At 35.6% G+C, this 12,362-nt stretch overlaps 1 protein-coding gene across 5 annotated transcripts in view; it reads left to right on the top strand.

Annotated features, from left to right (window-relative positions):
• EXOC6B (exocyst complex component 6B) overlaps positions 1 to 12,362 on the top strand; it is a 742,202-nt gene that overhangs the window by 412,176 nt on the left and 317,664 nt on the right. For all 5 annotated transcript variants that reach the window (XM_012475649.2, XM_064364233.1, XM_064364234.1 and 2 more), the window contains one exon: positions 2,253 to 2,364. In XM_012475649.2, coding sequence (XP_012331072.1) covers positions 2,253 to 2,364 — 112 coding nt within the window. The remainder of the gene's footprint in view (positions 1 to 2,252; positions 2,365 to 12,362) is intronic.

Raw genomic sequence — 12,362 nt, 5'->3', positions numbered from 1 at the left:
TAAGAAGCTGAGCAATTAATGATAAGTGCTGGCGAAACATAGAAGCCAAGGAAAACACAAATGAGATTGTTCGACAATTCCTTTTGCAGGATGGAAACACTTTATCTTTGTTCAGCACAATATGCCCTGTACCCAGCTCAGAATTTTTTTTTAATGAGTGTATCTATGAAATGAATGGAAAGCATGGTATGCCAGCCTATTCTGAAAAAAAAAAATAGTTGGGAAATAGTTTGAGCCACTTCTTTGTTAACTGTTCTTACTAAGAAAATAAATGAAACTTGGGGTTTGTACAATTAATTTGTTCTTTTTTCTGAAAATGTAATTGTTTTCACAGAAATATTCTCTTGAAAATGAGATGTGTCTTTTGAAGTTACAAACCAAAAATTTTTACCCTGGATTTCCATCCCCCACCCTCCTGGTCCCCACTTAATTAATATAAGTGACCTTATATCAGACAATTGTCTGTAGGGTATGTTAGGAATATTATTGCAGATGAATCATTATAAGTTCATTGCAAAATTACTCTTTCTATCTTCTTTTGGTGGAAAGGTAATATGGCAAAAGGAATAATATTAGTAACAGGATAATGTCAGATGCCTTTTTCTTGCCTGAATATGTTAAGTTTTTGCCTGAAAACTTCCTTTGATATTTTTCACATTTAAAATTAAAATAAAACATTCAACTCAGGCAGATTTTAGAAAAAGCTGGATGCCTTTTATCCATCAGTTGGCATTTATCTTATATCCTAGAATATGCTTACCTTATAACCTGGAGTGACAGAGATTGCTTTGTCAGTCATACCTGTTTTGTAGTGGAGGTTAACATGGAACACGAGACAATTTGTATAAAAACAATTATTTCTTTTAAATGCAGGCTCTCAAAACGAGAAATTGCTGCATTCAGATTTTAATGCAGCTTTAAGAATAATTCTCTTAATTTTCTCTTTTACACTAGACAGAAGAGGCTGAAGAGCATGATAAATATTGACAAAATTTGTAATTGCATGAGTTCTGAATATACAAAACTTTCTTTTTGAAAGATTTTTAAAAATAGCAAATGAATGGCATTTCTATGGTAAAATAATATTCTAGCATTCATACTCAACATAAAAAAGAATATATACACATACATATATGAGAGCTCCTCTTTTACATTATGTTAATAAAATTAGATGTTTGTAAGGAATTCAGGAGATATAGAACAGCTTAAAGAGGAACAATGTAAATGACCCCAAACTTTACCACATAGTAATAACATTTCTTATATGGTTTTTTCTTTTAGTCTTGCTTCCAAGTGAATTCACGCACACTCACAGCATTTTTACAAACATATTACTATGAAATACTTCTGTTTCTGTATCTAACAATGTAGGGGAGGACGGGACAGACAAGCTATAAAATTAAAACTTTTCCGGAACTCATCAGAGAGGTGTAGTTACCAGGAAACTAAGTAGCCTGAAAAGATGAGACTGGTCTCTCTAAGGAGACAGAGTCCCACACTTGTGGCAGAATCGGAAAGTTGTAACTGCCATACATGTAAAAATGACAAAAACAACTGAAGTCTTAATGTATTGTTAACAGTATACTGTGAGCCAGCCTGACAATATAGAACCCAGAAGAAAAGGTGAAACAAATAGAACAAAGTGCCCAAGGTCTGTAGGGCAATTTCAAATGATATAAGTAGGAGAAGACTGAGAGAACTGGCAAGAAGAAAGACTTTAAAAGATGGTGGCTGAGAATATTCCAAAAGATAATGAAAGGCATCAAACAAGAAATTCAAGATTTTAAGAACCCCAATTCAGATAAATAATAGCAACAACAAGAAACAAACAAAAATATTTGAAGACATTATATTCAAACTGGTGAAAATTAAAGGTAAAGAGAATGTTTAGAAGGCATTCCCAAAAATAAAAATTATATGGTAGTATAATGATAAGAATTATAATAAACTTCTTTTCTGAAACTATGCAAGTCAGAGAAAATGGAATGACATTCTTAAGGTACTCAAAGAAAAAAAAAATAACCAGAATTCTATAGACAGAAAATCAGTTTTCAGAAATGAAGACAAACTATATTTTTTTCAGCCAACAAGAGCTAGGAGAGTTTTTTATAGTACTTTTTCTCACTTACAATAAATATTACTTGCTGCTGCTATTATTATTTTATTATTATTACCACAAGTACCACTGGCACCCTGTTTGCCTAAATAATTCTGCTACCTGCTATGACTGACTTTTAGTGCTTCTTTTTCAGCTCAACTGAAGTTGATGACATGATTCGTAAATCAACAAACCTTTTGCTAACCAGGACTCTGAGCAACTCTCTGCAGAATGTCATTAAAAGGAAGAATATTGGGCTTACTGAGGTAAACCTGCTCCTAATGAAGGCAGCCAAGCCAATATGTGGACAGATGTCCTAAGCTCTGGGCCTTATGTCTGAATCATTATAACTTTCTACATGCTCATCCTGATAGGCATCTAATGGTGAAAGTGGAAAATGAAATCCCTTGTTCTTTTCTTTGGTCACCTTTGAGAAATTTATTTTTTCTAAAAAATTCATTTTAGTAATTTCATTGTTTTTACTAAACTTTTCTTTCTGAAGTTGTTAGGATAAATTTCTCTTACTTGCCATTGATTATATGAAAAAATATTTATTTTTAGAATATAGTGAGCATCAGGTTCCAATCAAATGAATAGCAGTTCATGTACAAACGCAGAATGTGAAATCACATTTTGCTTGCATCAGTTATTGATGTCAAGGATATTGCAATCATAGTTCTTGGTTAGTGTCAGACTCAGCCTTTATTTTTGAGATATCTCATGTATGAAAGGTAAATTACTCTTTATCAGCTTGTAATCTGCCAAAGGACTAGATATTTGGGATCAAGGAAATCTGCAAGAAAGGCAACAGTCACATTTTTATAGAGGTTTATGGAATCTCCTAGAGGAGGGATATTTTACATACATTGAATGCAGTACCTTGGCAAATGAAATTTGTTGTATTGGTGTGTAGTTCTAAAATTTAGATGTGAAGTTCTCTCTCTTGGAAACTCAAGATTGCATAGTAACCTCAATCTGTTATTCACTGGACATTGTAGTGCCTAAAGTGGGAGGAGTTTAGAAGAATTTTTTTCACAAGAAAAGGGAAAGGCTGTTGGCCATATGTTTTACCTGTAGAGGTGGTGCAGTTTGGAAGTCAGTTACTCTAGGAAAAATTGACATTTAAAATGTACACTGTCAACGATGATGGTGAAATCCAGCAAAAGGTTAATGATACTGACCTATAGGTAAAGACAGCTGGAAGCCAGGTGAGCATTTACTTTTGATTTTTAAGTTATTTTCTCTTTCTCTGAATTAAGATTTAAAAAAAATATTAAAAGATGGGACATTGGAAGTGATTAATTTCTACTTATAGCAAACTTTTCTTTCAATTGGAAATTACCTTGGACTTTATTTGGGATAATCCCCTCATTTTACAGAGCTTCTTTTCTATTGCCTGGTACAGAAATATTAGGCATTTGCCTTTATGTATCTGAAAAATAGCTAACTTCCTTTATAATCAAGAAGGTTATAGAAAGGGAAAGTTGGAGTGAAAATTAGGAAGTCCTGCTTGTGTTAGATCATAGTGTTTTTTTTTTCTGGACAGGAAGTTTATTACTTATTTTGTGAACTATCTCTTCATTATAACTCTTCATGTAACTGTTTTTATGTCATTCAATTCAGCAATCTCTTAAAAACAAATGTTATAACAAGCAGCATAGCAAGAACATGGTCTGATAGAAATAGCTTTGACCTCAGAAGAATCTTGGGTTCAGTTCTGGCTGTGCCATTGGTTTACTGTGACATTTTAAGAGAAAGGCCTAACTTCTCAGCTTGGGTTTCAGGAAACACTGTACAGGTCAGGTAATAATAGGAAGAATCAGTAGGAGATTATCAAGGAAGAACCATGTAATTCTTGGCACCATTTCATTGAATACTAAATGTTATTCCTTCCTTAGTCATTGGGTATTTTTAAGGAACTATACTTTCAATATCTTTGCATATGAATACAGAAACATTCATACACTTTCATTTATTTTTGTTATTATGGTAGTGTGTAATGTATAGACACATACACATAAAGTGATTTATTTTTTGTTACCAACTAGACACAGTTTGAATAATTACACTACCTACCTTTGGAAAGAGAAGACATCCTTCTTTATGAGTAACTAAAGTGAGTTCACATCTGGAATCATCATCACAATAGGTAATATTTGTGGAGCAGTTTATATTCTTCAGCCCACTCACAGATTTTATTTCGGTTAGTACAGTAACATTTGAAGCAGGCTGGGCATGTGTTATTATTCCCATTTTATAGACAGTCTAATTAAAGTCCAAGGAGATTGCCTGAGGTCATACAGCTAGCAAACATGGTAGAAATTAGACATAAATCTAATTTTTTTTCTCCCAAACCTATTCACTTCTACTGTGTTGTACTGCCTTCCATATTGATTTAATTATTTCATCCTAACAAAAATTGAGATTTTTATAAGTGGTCCATAGTAACATGGATATTGTTCTAGTTAGAGATGGTTTTATGTTAGATAGCAGAAATCCTCTCAAATAATAGAATTATGATAAGCCCACAAAACTTACAGAATCCTATTTCAGGATGTCAGATAATTCTCTTAGGACTTGAGAATTCCTATAAACTAATGTCTGTCTGTCTGCCCTTCTTGTGGGTTTACACATTGTTTAGTCTGTTTTGGGGTTACACAGTCGCATCTTTTCTTTTTCTATGCATATGCTCTCTCCTTTTTCCTCATGGCTTCGTTTCCCTGTGTTCAACATTACCTTTCAGTTTTAGCACCGCTAGAACATGAATGCCTTTCTCTTTCAAACTTTATGTGACTGTTCATTATTTATTTAGTGAGAATGGCTATTTCCTAGGGGTGCCTCATAAGATCTGTGAAAAATGCAATTGAGTATTGGTTAAGATTGTATGTTCTAATGCATGCTGCCTGGGTTCCAGTTCTGGCCCTCTTAATAACTGTGCCCTTGGGCAAATTACTTGCCTTTCTATGTAAAATGGGGACAATGATAGCATGTATTTCACAGCAATGTTGTGAAGACTAAATGAGCATGTAAAGTACTTAGTGTACCTGGTATATAGCAAATACTCTATGCATATTACCTGTTATTATTAAGAGGTCTAAGCAGTCAAGCACTGATGAATACTAATACAGAAATGGAGATTTCTAAGAGAAGTAAAAAATTAGAACAAGGTGTTCTATAAGATAATTTGTTTATTACCTTTACAATTTTTAAAATATATGCTCTCTATTAGGCACTGATTCCATGCCCTTAGGATAAATCAGTGAACAACAACAATATATTTGCTTACATTCTACTGGAGAAAACAGATAATAAATAATAAACAAAATAAGTAAATTTTGTAGTATGATTTAAGGTAGTGAATTCTAAGAAAGAAGAAGTACCTGGGTTAAGGAAATCAGGATTCTGGTAGATGTTCTAGGTTGGTCTTATTTTTATAATAGCATCTTGAGGGTGAGTTATTATTGCAGGAAGAAAAGCATTTTAGGCAGAGATTAGAGCCAGAGCAAAGGCCTGAAAGTAGGAAAGTTCTTGGCAAGTACAGGGAAGAATAGGAGGCTTGGGTAGCTGGAGTGGATTGAACAAGGGGAAGAAAAGCGATGGGTTAGATTAGAGAGGTATCAAGCATTCATGGTAGGCCATTGTAAAGCCTTTTGCTTTTATTTTGTGTGAAATGAGGAGCTATTGTAGGATTTTGTTTAATGACATGATCTGACTTACATTTTGAAAGGATCACCTTGACTCGTGGTAGTGAGAATAAACTGTAGGGTGGAAACAAGGAGACCAGTTAGGGGATTATGACAAAAATCTAGTAAGACTGGGTGGTAGCTATGGACAGTGATAAAATTTTAAGTGTAGAACTAGCATGCTTTCCTGATGATTGGATATAAAGGAAGAGAAAAAGTAAAGAGTTGCAGGTAACTCCAGGATTTTTAGACTTGAGCAACTAGAAGGCTGTATATACCATGAACTAAGATAGGAAAAACTTTAGGCAGAGCTAAATCTGCAGTGAGAGAACATTGGGAATTTGATTTTGGACATATTAAATTTATAGTATTTATTAGACATGTAAGTTGAGATGTTGAGTAAGCAGTTGTGTATATGAATATGGAGCTTGGGAGTGAGGTTTGGCCAGGAGATAACAATTTGGGAGAATATAAATATTTATAATCATGCAACTGGATACATCACCGAGGGAATGAATAAAGATGGGAAAGAAAAGAGGATGAAGAATTGAACTTTTGGGTATTTTGATATTAAGAAACCAGGAGAAAAGAGGAACCAACAAAGGAGATTGGGAAGGAGCCACCAGAGAAGTAGGAAAAAACAAAACAAAGCAAAAACAGGAGTGTATATAGTATATAAAGAATGAGAGAGTGATCAATTATGACAAATACTGCTGACTGATAAGAAGAAGGTGAAGAATTACCATTGTATTTAGCAATTTGGAGTAAGTTAGTGACCTTGATAAGAGCACTTTTAGTAAAATGGTGGTAGGAAATTCCTGATTTAGTAGGTTTTAAAGAGAATGGCTCCTGCAGAGAGGAATTTCAAATAACTAACATAGATATTGTTGCCACTATGAGGTGAGTGTGAACTGTGCTTATTGACTTGCTTCCAAAAAGTAGGGGGTAGGCTGGGCGTGGTGGCTCACGCCTGTAATCACAGCACTTTGCTAGGCTAAGGTGGGCAGATCATGAGGTCAGGAGATGGAGACCAGCCTGGCCAACATGGTGAAATCCCGTCTCTACTGAAATACAAAAATTAGCTGGGTGTGGTGACGTGCACCTGTTCCCAGCTACTCAGGAGGCTGAGGCAGGAGAATCGTTTGAACCAGGGAATCTGAGGTTGCTATGAGCTGAGATCATCATGCCACTGTACTCCAGCCTGGTGACAGAGCAAAGCTCCATCTTAAAAACAAAGAAAAAAGTACAGGGTAGAAGGAGGAAAAAGTAACTTTACAGTGAAGAAACCTGGCAGACACTGCCTTGCTCAAGTGTTCCAGGTTAACATCATCAGTGATACATTATGTTGATATTATGTACCTTTCATATGATTTGAGGAGAGGGCACTTTGCCTCTGTGTTATCCCTCCCTAAACCCATAAGCTCCGTCTGACCATGGGAAAATATTAAACCCAAATTGAAAGACATGCTATAACGTACTTGACCCGTACTCCTTACAACTGTCAGTGTAATCAAAAAGAAAGAAAATCTGATAAACTGTCATAGACCAGAGACTAAGAAAACATGACAACTAAATATAATGTTGTATCTCAGATGGAATCCGGAAACAAAGAACATTAAGGAAAAACTAGTGACATCTGAATAAAGTACAGCATTCAATTAGTAACGCACTTGTGTTGGTTTCTTAGTTGTCACAAATGTACTATAGTAATGTAAGATGTTAACAATAAGGGAAACTGGGTGAGGAGTATATGGGAACTCTGCAACTTTTTTGTAAATATAAATACAAAATGATCCTAAAATAAAGAGTTTATTTAAATAAAAGAATTAAAGAATGGAAAGAGAAGAATTGGAGACAGCAAATATAAGACAGGTTTTTCAAGGAATTTTGTTTCCAAGGGAAACAAAGAAATCGGGTGATAGCTAGCCGGAGAAGTGGATTAAGACAGGTTTTTTTTGGTCCTATGTTTTAATAGGACAAAGAGCAGCCTGTTATTTATTGTGGGAATGATACAGTATCGAGATAGATAGATAGATAGATAGATAGATAGATAGATAAACAAACAAACAAATAAATAAATAAATAAAGGATGATGTAGGAGAAGGGAAGAAATCTCTGGTGCAATGTCCTTGAGTAAGTGAGTTTAAGATAGAATGCACAATTAAAGGGATTGGCATTAGATAGTGTCAAGTTCACCTCTGGGTAACAGATAAGAATCAGAGTGTGTGAAAGCAAATGGTAGTGTTTGGGAAAGTGTTTGCCTGGCTCCAAATGTTCAGTTTTCCCAGTGAATGCAGGGTCTTCAATAAACGTGCAGATGAGAGAGCAAGCATGGGAGTTGAAGGAGAAAGAAGGTGTGATGTAGTCCTCTGGGGGTACGGAAAATAAAGAATTGATTTGTGCCAGATAATGTGATTATGTGGTAAGATTACGTGCCCATTCTTGAATAGTGGACGTGAATTAAGGTGAAACTAGCCAGCATGATTATGTATTTTTCTCTCTTTCTTTCTCTTCCTTCCTTCCTTCTCTTTCTTTCTTTCCTTTCTTTTTCTTTCTCTTTCTTTCTCTTTTTCTTTATCTCCTCCTCCCCTCCCCAACCCTCCCCTCCCCTCCCCTCCCCTCTCCTCTCCTCTCCCTCTTCTCTCTTTTTCATCTTACTCTGTCTCCCAGGCCGGAGTACAGTGGCCCAATCTTGACTCAATGTAACCTCTACCTCCTGGGTTCAAGAGAGTCTCCTAACTCTGCCTCCCAAGTAGCTGGGATTACAGGCGTGTGCCACCACAACCAACTAATTTTTGTATTTTTAGTAGAAATGATGTTTCACCATGTTGGCCAGGCTGGTCTCACACTCCTGACTTCAGGTAATTCACCTGCCTTGGCCTCCCAAAGTGCTGGGATTACAAGCGTGAGCCACCACGCCCAGGCATGATAGTATATTTTCTTAAACCATGTTTAGCTGGAAACTGTAATATTATTAGTTCATATCAATACTAGTTCTAAAGAATTGGGTTTATTTTTATCTGCTACTTCATTATTTACAGTAGTATTTATGTTTAATTATTTATAATATGGAGAAAGAAGTTCAGAGTTCCTTCTAGTGATATCATATTCAGTATTTGTATTTTTATGATCACAGGGCACTACTGTGATGTAGTGCCCTACACATACCTAATATGGTAATAGAGACCTGAAGAAATGACCAATGCTTTGTATTCATTCTTTGCTTTTAGTATAATTTAGATTGATGACCACATGATTCTATCCTCTCATTTTCCACAATACATTTATCTCCTCACTCTCTTGTTAACAGAAGTGATATTGCTCACATTGTTAAAATGTTTTGTACTTAAGTCTTGTCAAATATAAAGTTTGCACTGTATCTTGGAATTCATAAGCAGTAGTTTCATAAATTGTAGTGTTTTAGGTATTTTAATCATGGAGATGGTATAAAATGAGTGGTTTACACAATTTTTTGTACCCTGACTGGGTGAAATGGAGATCAAATCCCTTGGAGTCTCAGTGAGAGCTCATTTTTGTGAATGAGAACCAATACTATTTAGTTTTTTGTCTTGCAGATTTAACAGTTGAGAGGCATTGGTGGTGTGAAGAGGAGTGTGACTTCTCATTTTCTTGCTTTGGATTAGTCCTTTTGAAGCTTTGTTTTACTGAATTGTTTGTTTTGGAAAACATGCTAAAAAGCAGTTTTAATAGCAGATGTGTATACTCCAGAAATAATTTATAGTTGGGAATGGAAACCTCTTCTTGGAATTTAGGACTTAGTTTTGAACTATGGAAGATGATGAAGATATTTTCTGGGGTTTGTCAAGAATAGAATGTCATCATGGTTCAGGTTCCACTGGGGTGTTTTTGAGCAGACTTGGAGGAGAAATAACCTCCATGAGAAATAGGAATGCTTTTACACTGTTGCTGGGAATGTAAATTAGTTGAACCATTGTGGAAGATAGTATGTCTATTCCTTAAGGATCTAGAACCAGAAATACCATTTGACCCAGCAACCCATTACTGGGTACAAACCGAAAGGAATATACATCATTATACTCTAAAGACACATGCACACATATGTTTATTGCAGGACTGTTTACAATAGCAAAGTCATGGAACCAACCCAAATGTCCATCAATTATAGACTAAAGAAAATGTAGTACATATACACCATGGAATACTATGCAGCCATAAAAAGGAATGAGATCATGTCCTTTGCAGAGACATGGATGAAGCTGGAAGCTATCATCCTCAGCAAAGTAACACAGGAACAGAAAACCAAACACTGCATGTTCACACTCCATAAGTGGGAGTTAAACAATGAGAACATATGGACACAGGGAGGGGAACAACACACACCAGGGCTTCTTGGGCCCTGTTGTGGGGTGGGGGGCGAGGGGAGGGAACTTAGAAGATGGGTCAGTAGGTGCAGCAAACCACTATGGCCCACATACCTATGTAGTAAACCTGCACGTTCTGCACATGTATCCCAGAACTTAATGTAAAATTAAAAAAAGGAAAAGAAATGACCTCCACAGTGTGTTTTGTGCCTTTCTCATTAGATTTTCTCTGATACAAGGAAGGAGAGACAGAAAAATTTTCTGATTCTTAATGGTTTTTCACTTAAGTGACTTGTGTCATTTAGTTGTGAGAGATAGCTGTTTGACTTATAATGTTCTTTTTTGACAATTCTCATAGAACTTTATGTAAGAGATAATCAATATTTGATCTCTTGTTAGATTTGTGTCATTGAAATAATGTTTAGGACAGTTTGGATTATTGCAGTGTTATAGATTGTAAGATACTGAGAAGTAGTTGGTAAAAATATCATCAAGGGCACTCAAACTCTGATGAAAGTTATCTGAAATTGCTTTATTTTATCTTTCAATTTGAAATTATGCCCAAAGCTTCTGGTTTTACATTAGTAAATGCCCTTGTAAGGATTTTGGTAGCTGTCATTCAGGAGCAGTTATCACTTAGACCTCATTAACAGGCAATATTCTCTCTGAAAATGACATGGTATCTGCTGTAATCCTACAGTGTCTTAATAGTCTATTCTGTCCTCAGCAATGAAACATTTCAAAAAATGACTGGCAACCAACTGATGTAATTCATGGTGATCTTTTGTGTTGACAGATCTTTAAAAATCATAGGAAATTACTACTGTACCCAGTGAAGCCACCTCCCATTTTTTAATTTAACTGCCAATATCCTGTAAAACAGGACAATTTTCTCTTTGACTGCCACTGTTTTTTATTTCAATAACATGCCATGATTCCTCCTTATTATTAGGATTTCTTTTGATAGACAGAATGTGTTTCCATAGGTAATACTGATTTTAAAATAGAAATTTTTCAGTTCTCCAAATTAACTCTCTTAATTTTCTGACTTCCACATCAAGACAACCTTGCCAGTAGCCACCTTCCCACTCAGGAAGAAGAATGATTTAATTCAGACAATTTAAATGTTTTAAAATGATTTTAGTCCTCTTTTGAAGGAGAAAATGATGAGAGCAAGAGAGTGACGAACTGCTTATTTTGGTGGTTATCTTTTTCTAGAGCACTCCAAAGTTAAAAGGTTGATGTTTTTGGTAGTTTTATAGGATATAGTAGTCTTGTGTGCAAAACTCAAAATCTTGAATTCAAACTGTGGAATGAATGGAAAAGGGAGCTGATGTATATGAACTTGTCTGATGAGTTGTGAAGGAAAATATGGAGATCTAGTCCCAGTGTTGCCCTAACTTTTCATGTAAGAGAGTTTGTTGAAATTGTATCTCTGTGTTTTTGCCCTTTGTTATTGTGTTTCAAAGTAGTTATTTTCCTAAGATTGTCAGCATGATCCTTAGTGGAGTGGAAGGGTATTGGGTATTCTTTTTCTTAGTAGAAACCAGTACTAGAACATTGTCATTATGAGTTGACATGTACTTTTTCGGAATGAAGTATGTTCTTTCATCCTGTGCTGGATGAAGTGGAAGAAGTAACAATGCATTTTCTGATTACAGTCCTATCTGTATTTTTGTTTAATATTCCAGACCATAACATAATTCTCCAAAAAAAAAATTCCAACTTTTTAAAATTGTTTTGAAATATCATGTATTATAAACTTCATCTTTAGTTCCAGTTTCTGCTTTGTGTCATTTGCCACCCCACATCCCTCTGGCTCACTATCTCACTAGACCAAAAGACCTAGATTAATTTATTGCCTTAAACAGCAAAACTCCCCCTACCTGCCACAAACTCACCATCAGACATTTTCTTTCTTTTTTTTTTTAATTGTATTTTAGGTTTTGGGGAACATGTGAAGAACATGCAAGATTGTTGCGTAGGTACACACGTGGCACTGTGATTTGCTGCCTTCCTTCCCTTCACCTATATCTGGCATTTCTCCCCATGATATCTCTCCCCAACTCCCCACCCCCTGCTGTCCCCTCCTCTATTTACCCCCAACAGACCCCAGTGTGTAGTGCTCCCCTCCCTGTGTCCATGTGTTCTCATTGTTCAACACCCACCTATGAGTGAGAACATGCAGTGTTTGATTTTGTGTTCTTGTGTCAGTTTGCTGAGAATGATGGTTTCCAG

This window comes from Aotus nancymaae, unplaced genomic scaffold (genome assembly GCF_030222135.1).
Source record: "Aotus nancymaae isolate 86718 unplaced genomic scaffold, 86718_ANA_hifiasm-v0.15.2.pri h1tg000057l, whole genome shotgun sequence".
NCBI lineage: Eukaryota > Metazoa > Chordata > Mammalia > Primates > Aotidae > Aotus > Aotus nancymaae.
This window is presented reverse-complemented; position numbering and strand designations above follow the sequence as displayed.